Source organism: Colobus angolensis, unplaced genomic scaffold (assembly GCF_000951035.1).
Source record: "Colobus angolensis palliatus isolate OR3802 unplaced genomic scaffold, Cang.pa_1.0 Scaffold56, whole genome shotgun sequence".
Lineage (NCBI taxonomy): Eukaryota > Metazoa > Chordata > Mammalia > Primates > Cercopithecidae > Colobus > Colobus angolensis.
Genome location: NW_012119154.1, coordinates 12,528,297 through 12,547,996, shown reverse-complemented (window position 1 = coordinate 12,547,996; position 19,700 = coordinate 12,528,297). Strand labels below are relative to the sequence as shown.

General features: G+C 41.5%; 1 protein-coding gene across 1 annotated transcript in view; it reads left to right on the top strand.

Annotated features, from left to right (window-relative positions):
• The window catches only part of P3H2 (prolyl 3-hydroxylase 2), a 163,400-nt gene extending 145,698 nt beyond the window's left edge, over nucleotides 1-17,702 (top strand). Inside the window, exons 10-15 of the mRNA XM_011961612.1 lie at nucleotides 537-632; nucleotides 1,172-1,322; nucleotides 2,210-2,327; nucleotides 3,340-3,415; nucleotides 11,009-11,149; nucleotides 17,501-17,702. Of these exons, the coding sequence (XP_011817002.1) occupies nucleotides 537-632; nucleotides 1,172-1,322; nucleotides 2,210-2,327; nucleotides 3,340-3,415; nucleotides 11,009-11,149; nucleotides 17,501-17,593 (675 nt within the window). The 3' untranslated portion in view covers nucleotides 17,594-17,702. The remainder of the gene's footprint in view (nucleotides 1-536; nucleotides 633-1,171; nucleotides 1,323-2,209; nucleotides 2,328-3,339; nucleotides 3,416-11,008; nucleotides 11,150-17,500) is intronic.
• The last annotated feature ends 1,998 nt before the right edge of the window (nucleotides 17,703-19,700 follow it).

Sequence of the window (19,700 nt, the reverse complement as noted above, 5' to 3'; positions counted from 1 at the left end):
AGGGGAGCTCACTGCACTGGTCTGCCAAGAAGCTGGAACTGCTTTGGTCCTGGTCTCATCTGGAGCCGAGGAAAAAGCCCTGAAATATTGCTTTCTTTCGGAGAAAGACATAAATTATTTTTGAGGAACTTTTATAGCCTTCGGGTTGGGATTATTTTAGTTTTCCCAGGTGGGATCTGGAATAGCTACTGGCATATTTCCTAGGCCAACAGCCATCTAGCAAGGTCCCTGCCCATCATATAAAGTTGCTGGATAAATCCTTTTATTTTAATTAAGAATTAGCCAATATATCAATAATTTACATTCTTTTTATTTTCATAAAAGGTGATAGTATTTGATAATAAAAATGTAGAATGAAGATTAAATAAAGATGTCTCTTTTAATTAAAAGAAATAGTTATACCAGCATCTTGGGATAAAATGGAGATGGTTCTTAGCATTGACTAGAGGTCTCAGCTTTCTGGCAGCCAGAGCAGAAAATGACCCAATGAATTCATAGTTATCATTGATGAAGTATCTTCTTGTATTTGCTTCCAGGGAATCATGCTTGTTGGTGATGGATACAGAGGAAAAACTTCACCCCATACACCCAATGAAAAGTTTGAAGGTGCAACTGTCCTGAAAGCACTCAAAGTAAAGTCTTAACTTCTTTTGGGTTTGAATTCCTTAGTGTCAGCCTAAGGCTTCTGTAAATGCCAGATATAGGAGAGAAAAAAGTTTCAAATATGTACCTATTAGAACAGTCGAAGAAAGCAAGTATGAAATGGAACCCTCATTGTATTTAATCATTCCTCCATTCAGCCATCAACTTATCAAACTTTAGATTTCCTGACAAAAAATATACAAGCCTTCTTTGTAAGATCATGATCTAATAGTGAAAACATATTCAAACAAGTCATTATTCTCTACTGCAGGAAGGGTTGTTAGAGAGGACAGTAGAACATATTATAATAGAAGAGAAGAGGAACCAAGTAGCTTTTAGCTTTCCATCTGCTATTGGGAAGTTTATTCCAATGGCACAATGTCCTAACCGAAATCCACAAACACGTAGTAGTCTTCCCATTAGTCAATGCAGACATGATAATTCTATGTTGGCTCAATGCAATGTAGTGCCTGCTTTTCTTACATCCTCCAATGAACCCATTTGTTTCTCATGTTCTTTTTTCTTTTAGTCTGGTTATGAAGGTCGAGTCCCACTGAAGAGTGCTCGTCTGTTTTATGACATCAGTGAAAAGGCTCGAAGGATTGTAGAATCTTATTTTATGCTGAACTCAACTCTGTATTTTTCCTATACACACATGGTCTGCCGAACAGCCCTGTCTGGTGAGATTCCAGTCTGAAATGGTTCCCTTTTACCCACAATACATTGGGAAATGAAACAAGGTGAAACAAAGCTCTACAGCATGGTAGATTAATATTTTAGATGAATTCTAGATTTCTAAAGCAAAAGTAGCTTATGAACTCTCATTCTGCTTCTCTCTTTTTCTTCATTTTGGTTTTCTGAAGTTCCAGAAAACCCTCATTCTGAACATTTTCTCTTCCAAATCAATTTTCCCCAATTGCTGAAGTCTTGAAAAAAAAAAAAAAAATGCTCTTCTGCTGTAGGTTTGCCATTTTGAGGAATCAGGAACATGGAAATCACAGTCACCATGATGTCTACCAGCATTAAGTGGAAGCATAGAAGATAAAGGGATGATTGCAAGAAATAATCTTAAAAAGATAGAGACCTCCTCAGTCGCTGCTCATCATTATTTCTCCTCTGCGTCTTATGCCCCGCTGTGTCTTATGCCCCCTGAATGGGGCGGCGGGAGGAGAATGATGTCACAGGAGTAGACTTTTACACTTGGGAAGTTTTAGCTGAATTAAATCTTTTTTTTTTTTAATTTTTCACTTCCTCCCCATTGTTTTGCTGCCCTACATGAAGTACAACCCATGAAATGCATGGAATTTGTTCATGTATGTTTATATCAGAAATAACTTTTATAGCTGAAAAGACAGGTGTGACATGCTCAAGGTTTCACATCCACTTCATACCAGAACCAGACCAGAGACTCAACTACTTGTCCACTGTTCTTTTATCTGTTCTTTCCTGTTGTCCGCCTCCCCCATTTGCAACGATCATCAGGACTGGGAGAAGAGAGATTGTCAGTTGCTTTGGTGGAAGTTGCTGCACTTCATTTCTTGTTCTTCCCTATTCCCTTTCCTGGCAGGTCAGCAGGACAGAAGAAATGACCTCAGTCATCCCATCCATGCTGACAACTGTTTGTTGGATCCAGAGGCCAACGAATGCTGGAAAGAGCCTCCTGCTTACACATTTCGAGACTATAGGTATAGCTAGAACCTGCTTCAAAACAAAGCTTTTACCTAACAGTTTTCAAACAATGAAAACTGGAAAGGTGCTCTGTTTTGCTGGATGTCGTGTTCATTTCTCCGAGGCAGAAATTCTCAGATAATCTTCTGAAGCAGCTGCCATAACCAATAAGTGGCATTATCATCTCACTTTTATCTTAAAAATTGTGCACATTTTGCATCCCATTTCACAAAATGTCCATTTTGTTTTAATATGAAAAGTAAATTTTATGGTTTTTTTTGTTTTTTTGTTTGTTTTTTTAAATTCCTGTTCTCCCTGGAACATTCGTTGTAGTATGTGTATTTCAGTCAGAATACAAGGGCATCGAGTCTTGGCCTACATAAGGACTTGATCACATCATGTATCTATTCACACCCAAGAAGAACGATGTCTGCATTTTATAAATAAGACACTAGAAACTCAGGAGAAAAGAATGTCCTAACCTACTGAGAGATATTTCAGTGCGTAAGGAATCAGGAGTTATAATCACCATGTGTTCATCGTTACTACACTGTACTCTATTCCAAAACATTTATTAAGTGCCCGCTATCTGCAAGGCGTGGCTGGGCCACAAGGAACTCTCCAGCAAGTTAAAGAGAAAAACAACAACAACAAGAACAAAACAAACAAACAAACAAAAATCCTTTAGAGTTATATAAGGGAAGAAGAGTTGTAAATAGGTGGGCAGGTTCGGAGGGCTAGATTAAACTAAAACTAGTTAGGTTTTCTGTGGAGGACATGAAATATGAGACAAGCTTTGAAATATGATTACAATTTTAATAAAGGTGGAATAAGTAACCTCTTCAGAGGTATAACCCAAATTCTATCCGATCTTCTCTTTAAGAGTTTGGAGGGCCAATTATATCAATGTCTAGTTCAAAGGAAACTTACTAATGGAGGCTGGACGGTACATCAGCAGTCTTCAGTATTCTATGACCATGCTATCATAAGCATATAATAAGACAAATGGTTTTCTCTTCGTTCTTCTAGTGCTCTCCTATATATGAATGATGACTTTGAAGGAGGAGAATTCATATTCACCGAGATGGATGCTAAGACTGTGACTGTAAGTAAACCTATTCTTGCATACTTATTTAGTATTTTTTAGCTCAGTATTGCCATTTTTCTAAGGACTTACAGACTGTTGGATTTCAAATACTTCTGAGCTCAAGATTTCAAGAGGTTAAGAGAGTCTCAGTAAATGTATAGATCATAAACTGTTAGAAGTAGCCATAATAATCTAGTACGTTGTAAAGATGAGTAAATTAAAGAATTGAGATATTAAGCATGTTATCATGATTGTATAGCCAGTTAGTGTTAGACTTGGAACCAAAACCTAGATCTTCTAATTATTTGTCAAGTAATCTGATGGAAACATAAGAACATCAGTTCCTAAGTCACCCAAGTCTAGAATAAGTCAAATGATTCTATAAGGTGTCTTTCAAGTAACCCAGTGTTCTACATACTTGGACTGAACATTGGCCTTCAAATATCTATTTACAAAAATTATCATATATGTGTGTATGTATACGTGTGTATATATACCTATACATACAGGTGTGTGTGTGTGTATGTGTGTATATGCCCACTGCAGCTTCCTTTCCCATGCAGACATGGCCATATATATATATATATACACACACACACACACACACACATGCATATATATGCATAGAGAGATATATGATTGTGACTGTATGTAATAAACCTATACCTGAAAATTGGTGTACACACACACACAAATATGTAAATAAAGAGTAAATCAAAAGTTCAATTTAACCACCATCTTCCTAAGCAAACCCATGCCTTTGGAAAGAAGCCTACTTAATGACCATATAGTAAGCATCCTTTGGTCTGTAAGCCGAAGAGCGTACACAATGGTAGAAAAACATATTTTCAACAGCTGCCGCTTTTTGGCCCACTTCGTTCCCTTAGTCCCGAGTGCTCACCCACTGCAGCTTCCTTTCCCGTGCAGACACGGCCTCAAGCACCACCACCACTGCCATGAAGATTGTAATAACTGGTGGAACAGGCCTGGATGATCCAGAAATTTTAGAAGGAAGAACTGAAAAATATGTGGCTACTTCATTTGGCAAGCCATCTGATGCCTGAATTTTGGGGAAGATAAAAAAATGTTGATTGTGTCCTCCTTGCAAGGCCTGGGAGGCAGCACACCATCAAGCCTTCCAAGCTCAGCTACCAGGCGAACATCTGGGCTTGGAAGGAAGAGGGCTTTACTCATGTCATAGGGACCACAGCTTGTGGCTCCTTGACGGAGGAGATTCAATCTGGCGATACTGTCATCATTGATCAGTTCATTGACGGGCCCTCTTTGAGACCTCAGTCCTTCTAGGATGGAAGTCATTCTTGTGCCAGAGGACTGTGCCATATTCCAATAGCCAAGCCGTTTTGCCCCCAAATGAGAGAGGTTCTTATAGAGACGGCTAAGAAGCTAGGACTCTGGTGCCATTCAATGGGGACAATGGTCACAACTGAGGGACTTCGTTTTAGCTCTTGGCCAGAAAGCTTCATGTTCTGCACCTGGGGGTGGATGCTATCAACATGCCCACAGTTCCAGAGGTGGCCCTTGCTAGGAAGGCTGGAATTTGTTATGCGAGTATTGCCATGGTGACAGTTTATGACTGGTAGAAGGAGCACAAGGAATTAGTTTTGGTGGACTTGGACTTAAAGACCCTGAAAGAAAATGCTAGTAAAGCCAAAAGTTTACTGCTCACTACCATACCTCAGTAGGGTCCATGGAATGGTAAAAAACCCTCCAGAGCCTGAAGAATATAGCCCAGTTTTCTGTTTTAAAATTTTTGCAACCTATCCATCGGACAAAGGGCTAATATCCAGAATCTACAAAGAACTTAAACAAATTTACAAGAAAAAAGCAAACAACCCCATCAAAAAGTGGGAGAAGGATATGAACAGACATTTCTCAAAAGAAGACATTTATGTGGCCAACAAACAAACATATGAAAAAAAGCTCATCATCACTGGTCATTAGAGAAATGCAAATCAAAACCACAATGAGATACCATCTCACACCAGTTAGAATTGCGATCATTAAAAGGCAGGAAACAACAGATGCTGGAGAGGATGTGGAGAAATAGGAACGCTTTTCCACTGTTGGTGGGAGTGTAAATTAGTTCAACCATTGTGGAAGACAGTGTGGAGATTCCTCAAGGATCTAGAACCAGAAATACCATTTGACCCAGCAATCCCATTACTGGGTATATACCCAAAGGGTTATAAATCATTCTGCTATAAAGACACATGCACATGGATGTTTATTGCAGCACTCTTCACAATAGCAAAGACTTGGAACCAACCCAAATACTCATCAATGATAGACTGGATAAAGAAAATGTGGCACATGTACACTATGGAATACTACACAGCCATAAAAAAGGATGAGTTCTATCAGGAGAACCCACTCCTGACGTTTAACATGGGTTCTTTTCTATTTCATAAGTGTCTCGGCTGGGTTGAGAAATAAAGGGAAAAAGCACAAGAGAGAGAAATTTAAAGCTGGGTGTCCGGGGGAGACATCACTTGTTGGCAGGATCCATGATGTTCCCCAAGCCGTAAAACCAGCAAGTTTTTCTAAGTGATTTTCAAAAGGGGAGGGAGTGCACGAATAGGGTGTGGGTCACAGAGACCACATATTTACAAGGTAATAAAATATCATAAAGCAAATGGAGGCAGGGCGAGATCACAGGACCACCGGATGGGGTGAAATTAAAATTGCTAATGAAGTTTCGGGCACGTATTGTCATTGATAACATCTTATCAGGAGACAGGGTTTGAGAGCAGACAACCTGTCTGACCACAATTTATTAGGCAGGAATTTTCCTCATCCTGATAAGCCTGGGAGCGCTACAGGAGACCAGGGCTTATTTCATTCCTTTGGCTTCGACCATAAAAGACCGCACGCTTCTAAAGGGGCCGTTTATAGGCCTATCTTCAGGGTGCATTCTCTTTCTCAGGGATGTTCCTTGCTGAGAAAAAGAATTCAGTGATATTTCTCCTATTTGCTTATGAAAGAGGAGAAATATAGCTCTGTTCCATCCGGCTCACCAGCGGCCAGTTCAAAGTTACCTCTCTTGTTCCCTGAACATCACTGTTATCCTGTTCTTTTTTTTTTTTTTTTTTTTGAGACGGAGTCTTGCTCTGTCTCCCGGGCTGGAGTACAGTGGCCGGATCTCAGCTCACTGCAAGCTCCACCTCCCGGGTTCCCGCCATTCTCCTGCCTCAGCCTCCCGAGTAGCTGGGACTACAGGCGCCCGCCACCTTGCCCGGCTAGGTTTTTTTGTATTTTTTAGTAGAGACGAGGTTTCACCGTGTTAGCCAGAATGGTCTCGATCTCCTGACCTCGTGATCCGCCTGTCTCGGCCTCCCAAAGTGCTGGGATGACAGGCTTGAGCCACCGCGCCCGGCCATCCTGTTCTTTTTTTAAAGATGCCCAGATTTCATATTGTTCAAACACACATGCTCTACAAACAATTTGTGCAGCTGACACAATCCCAGGGTCCTGAGGCTACATTCATCCTCCTCAGTTTATGAAGAAGATGACAGGATTAAGAAATTAAAGTAAAGACAGGCATAGGAAAACACAAGGGTATTGATTGGGGAAGTGATAAATATCCATGAAATCTTCACAGTTTATGTTCAGAGATTACAGTAAAGACAGGCGTAAGAAATTATAAAAGTATTAATTTGGGGAACTAATAAATGTCCATGAAATCTTCACAATTTTTGTTCTTCTGCCACGGCTTCAGCTGGTCCCTCCATTTGGGGTCCCTGACTTCCCGCAACAGAGTCCATGTCCTTTTCAGGGACATAGATGAAGCTGGAAACCATCATTCTCAGCACACAAACACAGGAACAGAAAACCAAACACCACATGTTCTCATCCATAAGTGGGAGTTGAACAATGAGAACACATGGGCACAGGGAGGGGAACATCACACACCAGGGCCTGTCAGGGGGTGGGGGCTTAGGGAGGGACAGCATTAGGAGAAATACCTAATGTAGATGACGGTTTGATGGGTGCAGCAAACCACCATGGCACCTGTATCCCTATGTAACAAGCCTGCACATTCTGCACAGGTACCCCAGAACTTAAAAGTATAATAAAAAAAAATGTCCAGTTGAGGAAGTAAGCATATTATAGATTACCAGGTATCTCTTACCACCATACAAAATCTAAGTAGTTGGGACATGTATGTGATAAACTTCAAAATTTTGGCATTATAGAAGCTATTTCTAAACTTTTCTTGAATTTTATGCTTGTCCCTCTTAGCTTACATGCTTTTCTCATTAGTGAAACATGTGTATCATTCATGACACACATATGTCATTCATGACGCAGTACTGTGGTATAAGCAGATAATATCAAAAAGTATGTATTACTGGCTTTAAAGGTGATTCCTATAAGGATTCTGGTTAAAATTGTCTAGAAACATTGTAATAACTAAGAAAAAATATTTCATGTAACTTCATACATTAATGTATCTTAAAAAGTCACGATGCCTCACTTTTTGGGTAAAAAGCTTAAATGTTAATATGGGAGTAATTTAATGCTCCGTAATCTGATAAATTAAATCAGGACTGACGATCTGTATTGGAGTTTAAAATCCAGAAGTTTTTTTTCACTTCTGGGAAAGCTTGTGTATAGGAAGCATTTTATTTCTAGTCTCTGCTAACACTGAAATTGAGGTACAAAAATACTGGCATTTCGCAGTTTCAAAGAAAGTCAGACAGGTGGTTGAAAAGATTTCTTCGCTTCTCCTCCATCTAGTGGCCGTATTTGGAAATGCTTGATGCTTAAAGCAGGAGATGCCTGTTTCATTAACTGTTGAAGGTCAAGGTAACTGGAATTCTGCTTTTTAAAGATGTGGAAGCAGATAATATTCTCCTTTTAGAGTGCTACAATTTTAATTAAAATCTATAGCTATTTTTTAAAACCCTGAATCTAGCCTCCCCTAAAATAAGTAAAACTGATTTAAATGATTTTTTAATCCAAAAGTTCCTGTTTGAGAACATTTTTTCCTCAAATGAGTTATACTTCATATTAACGCATACAATGCCATTTTAGGGAATAATGTAGATAACTAAAATTCTTACGTAAGCCAGTTCTTATTCCTTCCCCACAGGAAGTTTATTCTAGTACCAGTAACAACAACAACAACAACAACAAGAAATGGGTATTTTTCTGTTTTAGTTTCCCTTTGACTGTGGAGGGACAAATAGAGCAGAGAAATGGCATAACTTGAGGCCACACAAAGAAGCAAAGTCTTCTGAGTCCTTTACTTTGGAAAAATCTGAACGTTGTATAATTATCTGAAAGGTGGCTGAAATTTTTCTTTTATTAAGGACAATTACAGCACCAATGCTTTTCTAAATCAATCATCAGTTAGACGGAAAGCAAAAGGATTATTGTAAATTATGCTTAGTAGACTTGGAAGATACGTGGGTTCTTTTCAATAGCAGCATTTGTTTATGAGACCTGGGAATTCAAGGATGTTGGTTTCTCTGTGCAGGTTCAAAGAAGATAAAAATTAATGAGTTCCATTTGTTTCATGAAAAATTAAGTTCCGTATAAATGGGGCTGTGGTACAAAAGTATGTTTATAATCATTTATCTAAACTTTAACATATTTTTGCTATAGAAACAATGTGACACATGGAAGCAGGTTCACTAAAGCTTGTTTATTCCTCCAAATACCTGACGCGTAACAGTTGATGTATGCTGTGTGATGAGATGGGTCTTAGAGATCCTTGTGAATCCACACCTGAAATCAATTCCAGCTGCCTCATGCAATTCACAGCTTCTTTTCCTAAACTTTCCCAAAGTTATTCATGTTTAAAAGTACTTTCAATTCCAGAAGAAAGAAAATACTAATTTGTCCCCACACCCTTTCTTTAGTCTTATAAGATGTTACCAAGACTCGGTAATCGCATAGAAGTACTGGCACACGCGTGTTTGAGGGAGTCCTGACCAGCACCAGGGAGTGGGCAGGCAGCCCAGAACACCTGAAATTCAAACATCCAAGGCCACTTACTCAGATGGCTTTTCTGTCTTACTTCATATGTTTTACATTTCGCTTATTTTGCTGTTTCTATGTGGAAATGTACAAATTCCTTCTCCAGAAAAACAGAATCCGATTGATACTGAGGATACCACTAACTAGTGCACTCTCTAGATGTGCATCAGAAAAGTTGCCTTGGTAAAGCTGTTTAGGAAAAGCAATTCCAGCAAAGACAAATCACTCTCCAGTTATTGTGAATATGAGAGTAGCGAGAAACCGCTTTTTTCCTGCTCTTCCCTTTAACACTCACACACAAGTCACATATACACACACATGCAGACTCACAGACACACACACACGTGCACACATAAACACATATGCGCCCACCTGGCCCTCTGGCTTTCTGACTCCTCCACCTACCTCTGACCTTCCATATGGAGTCACATAGTCCGGGAGTACCTATGTTATGTAGCGATCAAGGACTTTAGGAAATTTTTCTAATATTCTTCCTGAAGCTAGCAGCGAAAAACCAGCCAGCTCATTTTATGCAGAAGGAAACCAAAGATTTATGGGCATGTGTCAACTCAAGTCAATTCAGAAAATGGCTAGTTAGAACCAGTCCATGTTCTCACCTAGTAAAATGGCTAGTGCCGCCTTTCTGGTTTTACTTTATTTTTCTGAGCTATACAGAGGAATAATCAAGTTTCTGTATTTCCCAAGAAAGACAAAATGGACGCTACTCACCTGAGACACTTCTTTAAACACAGAAGCAAGGCCTGTAATACACAGTTGCTTAAACTCACTCAACTTGAAGAGGCAGCTTGTTTGATGTTCTACCCTGGCTCAGTGAGCCCAGCAGTATTTCTTTTTCTCTCACTACACTCTTCTACCTAAACGCTGTAGACAGCTCCACCTGAGCAGTGTACAGGCTGCAAAGGACTGTGTCAGTCTTAAAACACTTAAAGGCGATGGCGAATAGGCCACACCAAGGGGTGTCGGGTTCTCACCACTGGAGATGTTCAAACAATGCCTAAAAGATCACTGGGAAACAATAGTGTAAAGGAAATATCATACAGAATTATGACTTTTGACTTTTAAAAATGTTTATGTTATGAAAAGCACAGAAACCGTGAATGTACAATTTAAAAAGTAGAAAGCAGATACACTCATGTAACCCCCACCTAGATCAATAACAGAACTTTGGCAGCACTGCGGATGTTCTGTTTGTTTGTTAATTCCACAAGTATGGAGTGGACACCTACCTTGTGTTCAGATGCTTTGCTGGTGCGAAAGCTACAGAAATGAATTATGAGAGAAAAATTTTGCCTTCTTTGAATTTGCAGGCTATTGTATAGCATGTATTGAATGATTACTATGTATGTGGACTTTGCTACACGTTTTTCTTGAAATTTGTTTTTATTTTCTGAGGTATATATTATTTTGAGCTTACCTTTGTTTTACAGGTGAGAAAACTGAGATAATTTACATCATCTTCAATCACAGGATTCCTTTATTCTTTCCTTCAGTCCTTAACTCAAATAATCTCATAGGCCAGAGAGGCAGGAGTTGTGGAAATGTTTATGACACAGCAGCTGAAGGTCTAATTTTTGCTTTCTTTCTCAGGCTTCTATAAAACCAAAATGTGGGCGCATGATCAGCTTCTCATCTGGAGGAGAGAACCCTCACGGGGTGAAGGCAGTCACCAAGGGAAAGAGGTGTGCTGTGGCTCTGTGGTTCACCTTGGACCCACTTTATAGAGAATTGGTGAGTTTCTCACCCACCCAGAAAGCCAGTTAGGCTTGCTTCATCAAGTGCTTCATCCGAAAAGTCCTTTAAATTGCTCCATCTGAGGAAGAGAAGAGGGTAAAGGTAGTTCTTTTTTTTTTCTTTGAGACAGAGTCTCTGTCACCCTTGGAGTGCAGTGGCTGATCTCAGCTCACTGCAACCTCCGCCTCCCGGGTTCATTCCATTCTCCTGCCTCAGCCTCCCCAGTAGCTGGGACTACAGGCGCCCGCCACCATGCCCGGCTGATTTTTTGTATTTTTAGTAGAGACGGGGTTTCACCGTGTTAGCCAGGATGGTCTTCATCTCCTGACCTCATGATCCACCCACCTCGGCCTCCCAAAGTGCTGAGATTACAGGCTTGAGCCACCGCGCCTGGCCAGTTCTTAATCAGATATGTTCTAATAAGTGAAGGTGTTTGTAGAAATAGCTATGTCAATGATATTTGATAGTCACTAATCTGTCTTGAGCTTATTAACAAATTGTAAGGCTGGGAGCCATGACTCACTCCTGTAATCCCAGAACTTTGGGAGGCCAAGGCAGGTGGATCACTTGAGATCAGGAGTTCGAGACCAGCCTGATCAACGTGCTGAAACCCCATCTCTACTAAAAATACAAAATTAGCTGGATGTAGTGGCAGGCGCCTGTAACTCCAGTTACTCAGAAAGCTTAGGCAGGAGAATCACTTGAACCTGGGAGGCGTAAATTGCAGTGAGCCGAGATCACACCACTGCACTTCAGCCTGGGCAACAGGGCAAGACTCTGTCTCAAAACAAAAACAAAAACCCTGTGGCATTAGGGAGGAATCACTTTTTATTGGTCACCCAGAAGACTGATTTGTTTTCTCGCAAATCATAAGAAATAGTATTGAATCATTTATGAAACGTATTTGAAAGAGGGCAAGGAAACCTAAAAGATTATTATTACTTATTACTATTATTACATTAAATATTTAAATATTATTATATGCAAAGCAGCTGAGGACACTTAGCTAGGAGGAGACCATGATCTCATCGTTTTGGAAGCCCATGGGCAGATGTCATCGTCTTTACTTGTGGAGCTGCAGAGGCAAGAATTAAGACCAATGGATAGAAGCCCTGGAGGGAAAATTTGGGCTCAATCCAAGGAATGACTTTCAAATAGTCACCACAGTTTGGCAGAATTGTCTGCTTTGGAAGCGCTGATTGGATGGCTCCAATCAAAGCCCAGGCAACTGCTTGGCATGGAACACTGAAATGGAATCTAAAACATCGTAGCAGAGGCTTAAATGGATGACCTCCAAGTCTTCTCCAGCCCCGAGTATTGATGAGCTATGAAATTCTATTCTTAAAACTGGCGTTCTATCCAGTTTTCCTTCTTAGTTTGCTGAATTGAATCCAATGTCATCAGAAACTATTTAAAAATAATGCCTTTTTTCTCATATACTTTTCACCGTCAAATCTAGCTCACAAAGTGTTTGCCACATTCCCTAAGCCATCCTTTCATATATTTTACAAAAGACCTATTATGACCTTTGATTGTACAGAAGAGCTATTATTATCCGCCTGGGAAACTCTGCTAGGTAGGCTCTAGGGGTAGACGGGTGAACAGAACAAGGTCCCGGACTATGAGGAGCTTGGACAGATCAGCTAGTGAATAGGCTATAAGAAGACAGCAGTATACGCTTTGTGGCAGGGAATCAATGAAGACTTCTAGAAGCTCAGACCTAGAAGCGAAGAGGATAACTAGGCACAGAAAAAATGGCCCTGGCTGGGCGCGTCGGCTCACGCCTGTAATGCCAGCACTTTTGGAGGCTGAGGTGGGTGGATCACCTGAGGTTAGGAGTTGGAGACCAGCCTGGCCACATGGTGAAATCCCGTCTCTACGAAAAATACAAAAATTTGCCGGACTTGGTGGCGCACGCTTGTAATCCCAGCTACTTGGGAGGCTGAGGCAGGAGAATTGCTTGAACCCAGGAGGTGGAGGCTGTGGTTGCAGTGAACTGAGATCACTCCACTGCACTCCAGCCTGGGTGGCAAGAGCGAGACTCCGTCTCAAAAAAAAAAAAGAAAAGAAAAAAAAGAAAGAATGGCCCTAACAAAAGGACCAGAGCACAGAGTCCTGAAAATCTCAAGGGGCAGCAAACAATTGCCTTCCCCTATCATTACTTTATATCCTGGTATTTTCCATCTCCAAAATGCCAGCATTCCATCAAAGTATTTTTTTTTTTTTTAAACTAAGGAACCTACGTAAATGGGTAGACAGTGAAGATAAAATTATTGAAAAATTACCTCACTATTTTAGTATTCAGTTCAGCAGACATTTAATCTATTTCATCATTCACTATCCAAACTCTCTCTTCCAAGGTATTGTTCTCTCAAAATAAGCGAACCCAAAGTAAGTTCTCTTTGCTCCTTTGTAATCAGGAAGCATCAGTGCCAATGTCCCTTCCTCTGGTGGGAAAGTACTAGAAAACCTCTCCAGTCTTCAGGCCGTAGCGGCATCTAGTGGCCACAGTGGGAAATGAGCAGAACTTTTTCCGCAGCTAAATTATCCCAGGCTGTGAACGATTGTTTGCTACACGTGGAAATCATCTATTGAGCTTTACGAACTAACATCTGTGTTTCGGGAGTTTTAAAAGCTCCCCAGGTGATTCGAACGTGCAGCAGCAGAGTTTGGGAGTTCCTGGCCTAGACGTCTTTTTTCAGATTGAATCTCTGAGAAAAAAAAAAAAATGCCTACCTATGAAGAAGTCATTAGAGCTGGTCGATTCTCGTGCTTAGTATGAATTACTTTAAAGCGTCTCAGTTCTCAAGGAGTATTTAGCAACATCTTTTTAAGGATGCAAGGATGTTCAAAGCTTCATATATATTGGTTCCAGCTCTTGAATTTCTTTCCCTTAATGAGAGACAGGATTACAATAATTTTTTGTGGTCAACAGATGTGAAAGCTTTATGTGTGTGTCCATTTGGTAAGCATCAGGATTGTTTTCCTCGGCCGGGCCCAGTGGCTCACTCCTGTAATCCTAGCACTTGGGGGAGGCCGAGGTGGGTAGATCACCTGAGGTCAGGGGTTCGAAACCAGCCTGGCCAACATGGCGAAACCCCGTCCTCTCTACTAAAATTACAAAAATTAGCCAGGCGTGGTGACACATGCCTGTAATCCCAGCTACTGGGGAGGCTGAGGCAGGAGAATCGTTTGAACCCAGGAGGTGGAGGTTACTGTGAGCCAAGATCACATCACTGCTCCCCAACCTGGGCAACAGAGTGAGACTTTGTCTCAAAAAAAGAAAAGAAAAAAAGATTGTTTTCCTTATATTTGTAAAGTAGTACTCAGGCTTTTTACTTAGATGTGGCAGCAATTTAGTTTTCTGTTATTTAGTATATTTGGTCCTTTTAGTTGCCTTTTTGTCAACGTTTTTTATTACAAGCTCTTGCATGAAAGGGGCTTTGTTTTCAACTCATAAAATAGTTATTTATAATTTAACTTACTGTGCCCGGGCACTGCGTTAAAGACTGCCTATGGGGAATGCACACTAGTATGATATCATTCCTATTTTCTTTTTTTTTTTTTTTTCTGAGGCAGAGTCTTGCTCTGTGGCCCAGGCTGGAGTGCGGTGGCACGATCTCGGCTCACTGCAAGCTCCGCCTCCCAGGTTCATGCCATTCTCCTGCCTCAGCCTCTCGAGTAGCTGGGACTACAGGCGCCCGTCACCACGCCCGGCTAATTTTTTGTATTTTTAGTAGAGACGGGGTTTCACCGTGTTAGCCAGGATGGTCTCGATCTCCTGACCTTGTGATCCGCCCACCTCAGCCTCCCAAAGTGCTGCGATTACAAGCTGAGCCACCGCGTCTGGCCTATAAGGACTATTTTCAAGGCGCTTGAAGTCAAATTGGAGAAATAATACAAGGACCCAACTAATTAAATCACAAGGCAAGGTTTGGTAAGAATCCTTAGCAGCAAATGCATGGTTTGAGAGATATAAAAAAAGCAATCCAAAAAGACTTCTTTGAGGAGATGACATTTGAACAAAAGCTTTAAAAGATCAATTTCTTTAGGGAGAGGCATTTTAGACAGAGAAAGGCTTCATCCATTTATACATTTACTCATCAAAGAAAATAGAAATCTTGCCAAATGTCAGTGGCTTTTCCGAGCACTGAAAATACAGCAGTGACCAAGAAGATGAGATGCCTTGCTCTTCTCGAGCTTATATTCTAGTGGAAGGAAACAGATCCCCAAAAAGTAAAACAAATAAATAAATAAATAATCGAGAGATTTTCAGATAGTGACCAATGATGTGTGGAAAATGGAACAAGACAACTAATTTTGGAGTGAAAGGGTAGGAGCGGCAAATTGTGAGGCCTCGCCAAACAAGTGGCTTGTGAGCCGAAACCTAAGACATGAGAAGTCCACTAAGATAAATGTCTGGAGGAGAGTATTCCAGGCAGAGGACAAGCTGCAAAGGCACAGAGACAATAAGATGTTTGGAGTCTCCAAGAAACAAAGAAAGTCAGAGCATCTGGAATATGGCAGACAAGAGGGAGAGTGGCATGAATAGAGCACGTGGAGGAGGCAGGAGCCAGATTCCACAGACGTATTAGGAAATGTGAACTTTATTCTAAGTAGTGGAAAGTCACTGTAGTCCCCCAACCCCAGCACACACACACATCTCCGGTCCTGGAGAGGTACAGGATGCAGAAGATTACTTTAGCTAACATATGGGCTTAGACTGGAGTAGTCATAGAGAAAGTAAAAAGAGATGGAAGGTTTGAGATACAATTTGGAGGTAAACCAACTGGACCTGCTGATGGATTAATGTGAGGAATAAAAGGAAGTGTAGAATATAATGGGAACATCCAGAGAAACACTTAATTCATGAATCAGATTAGGGAATTCTTTTGAAAGTGTTACATTCAGGGAGCTTGAGGTAAGTTAAGAAGTTGGAATATAAGGTGAGGAGAAAGAAGACAAAATAAAGCTAAAGAAGAGAGCAAGGTATGAATAAGAGACAGGTATAAGGCAACTTCTTATAAGCACACCAAGAGAAGTAGACCTGGAACTGCAAGCAATAGGGACCCATTGAAGAGCTGTGGGCAGGAAAGAGATATAATCAGATTTAAGCCCGTAGGATTCATTAGAAGCATGTGAGGGTGAGTAGTGAAACAGGGAGAGCAATTTGGAGGCTGTGGCAGTAATTAAGAGATGATGAGGGCTTACAACAGTGGCTCTCAAGAGGGAGCGATTGGCCGGGCACGGTGGCGCACTCCTGTAATCCCAGCACTTTGGGAGGTCGAGGAGGGTGGATCACCTGAGGTCAGGAGTTTGAGACCAGCCTGACCAACATGGTGAAAACCTGTCTCTCCTAAAAATATAAAAAATCAGCCGGGCATGGTGGTGGGCGCCTGTAATCCCAGCTACTTGGGAGGCTGAGGCAGGATAATCGCTTGAACCCAGGAGGCAGAGGTTGCAGTGAGCCAAGATCGCGTCACTGCACTCCAGCCTGGGCAACAAGAGCAAAATTCCATCTCAAAGTAAAAAAAAGGAAGAAAAAAGGAGCAATTGTGCCCTCTAGTGGACATTTGGCAATATCTGGGGGTTGATGGGGGAGGTTATTATTGACTACCTGTAGTAGGTAGAGAGAACAGGGATATCACTGAGCATCCTGCAGTACACAGGGCAGCACCACCCTCCCACCCCTCAACAAATAATTATCTGGTCTAAAAATGTCAATCAGGCCAAAATTGAGAAACCCTGACCTAAACTACAGCAACAATAGTGCATTGAGGAGAAAAGGGCAGAGACAGCAGATAGAACAGAGTAGTAGAACTCGGCCCAGGTGGCTTATCAGATGCAAGAAACCATGTCAGGCTTTTAAGGCATTGAGGAGAAAGGGGCAGAGACAGCAGATAGAACACAGAACTCGGCTCAGGTGACTTATCAGATGCAAGAAACCATGGTCAGGCTTTTAAGGCAAATAGGTGAGCAATGCTGGTCTTTACTGAGAGAGAGCCTATGTGAAGAACAGAGCAGGTTCTTGGGGGAGAAAATGGCAAATTCAGCTTGACCACTGAACTGAGTTGGAGATGGCTATGGGGCCATGAAGTAGAAAGGGGAGGAAGCAATTGAACATACAATAGTTCTTGCAGGAGAGAAATCTTAGAAAGTAATTGCTTAGGACCTAGGAATGTTAGGAGAAGGCATCCGTCTGGGGATGAAGAGGAGGTGTTCAATGCTTAACTGGATTTAGCATCAAGCCATGTACAGATGGATGCCAGGAAGTATTTGGGAAGCGTCTGCTGATGAGACTGATTATTATGCTGGTAACAGAAATGTGTAAATTGTCTTTTTTTGCAGGAGCGAATACAGGCTGATGAAGTGATTGCAGTCCTGGATCAAGAACAGCAAGGGAGGCATGAACTGAATATCAACCCTAAAGATGAGCTATAAAAATGAGAAAGAATGTTCTATCAAATATTTATTTAAATTGTTAATCTTATGAGAATCTTTTTATTTTTGTACAGAGCCATGGTATAAATTAACAGGTTAATGTCAGTCATCAGATCTCCCTTCTGTTCCTAAGGATGCTTGTGTTGCCTCGCTCCATCTATCTTTCTTGTTTTGGGTTCTCTCTCTCTCTCTCTCTCCTCAAAGACATGGTCTATACCATGTTCTCTCTCTCTCTCTCTCACTCTCTCTCTCTCTCTCTCTCCTCAAAGACATGGTCTATACCATGTTCTCTCTCTCTCTCTCACTCTCTCTCTCTCTGTCTCTCCTCAAAGACATGGTCTATACCATGTTCTCTCTCTCTCTCTCTCTCTCTCTCTCTCTCTCTCCTCAAAGACATGGTCTATACCATGTTCTTTCTCTCTCTCTCACTCTCTCTCTCTCTCTCTCTCCTCAAAGACATGGTCTATACCATGTTCTCTCTCTCTCTCTCACTCTCTCTCTCTGTCTCTCTCCTCAAAGACATGGTCTCTACCATGTTGTGTAGGATAGAGGGCAGTGGCGTGATCGTAGCACACTGGAGCCTCAAACTCTTAGGCTCAAGCGATCCTTCAAACCTCCCAAGGAGCTGGGACCACAGGCACGTGCTACCACGCCCTGCTCTCTTTCCTGGTTTTTCATCATTTCATGTATCTATCAAAGCCCAGTTCACCTCCTTACACACACACACACACACACACACAATTAATTTGTTGCACATCCAAAAGCTCAGAGAGAATAAGCTTGTTGGTGGTGAAACTACAACTCTCATGTGTGCTCCAGTTCTAAAATGAACATGTGCCTGGTCTCTGAAGCCCTTTCTTGGTCTGTGCCTTTCAGCCACGTCCTCTTAGGCGATGAGCTCTGACTTTCCAAAGTGAGCTCCACTTTGGGTCTGAGGACCCCCTGGCAGAGTCCACGCTGCCTCAGGTGTCATGGGCGCAATGATCACCCAGGCTCCGGAAATCTCATGGATGATTACTGTATGAGACAGAGGGGCCTCCAGGCTTTCCAGGGCCTTGGTGGAATTTTTGGCTCTGGTATTTTCACCAGACAATAACTTACACTGGAAGCTTCGATTCATCCTCCACAGTACTCTAGAAAGGACTGTCCTATAAGTTGTACACTTTAAAAGGTCATGTAGATTTTGAAGTAGAATGACTTTTCACCCTGGTGACTTTGGAAGAAAATCTTGAATACTGCCTGCATCTGAGCACCATGGCCAGGTTGCCTACGAGTGGGGTCCACTGATGAAAAGAGGTTTTTTGTACTTACATAAGAAAAATAAATTTCTGATTGATTTTAACCGTCATCTGCTTATATTTTGGGGCCCCTCCTCATTGCTGCTATCCAGCACACAGATTTGTGCTTGTGCCTTATTTGTTTAATAAAGGGAGCCTCATTTTAATATCTGGCATTTATTTTTGTTCTGCCAAATGTTTGGTCTATCTTCACAGAATGGTTTTGTAATTACATAGGAGCTTTTGGGACCACCTGGGGCAACATTGGGACATGACTAGTCTAGCTGGTGCAGTGGCCTCAGGAAAGGTAGGGTCACTGTTCTTGAAGAACAGAGAGGGCGACCAACCTGGGTATTGATCCAGAGCATGCTTGGTTCCGGGTCCCACTTCTAAGGAAGACAATACAAAGGCATAGTTCATGGGGGCTGGGGTTCTTCTAACCTAAGGGAGCCTTTGTCATTCGCCTCTGGGAGATACCTGCCTTGGCGGTGCTGGAGGGAAGATTTACTTTCTGCCATTTACAATCTTGGTGAATGGTTAATAACATTCATCCATTGAAATTGAAAATTTGAGTTAGTGATGTATGAGCCATCTGTTTTTTACTGAACCTTCTGGTTGTATTTTAATCATGGGAAAGTGGAAAGAGCATTGGATTATACTCCCAGCCCTATCAAATCCGCCCTGCTGCATGACATGGAGTTACTCCCTTTCCCTTTCCAGACTTTAGTTCCCTTCTCTGAAAATGACTCAATTGATTGTAACTAGGCCCTCCCTCCTACTCAAAATACGAACAAAGCAAAAAGAAAAAAGAAAAAAAAAAGAAACCAAAA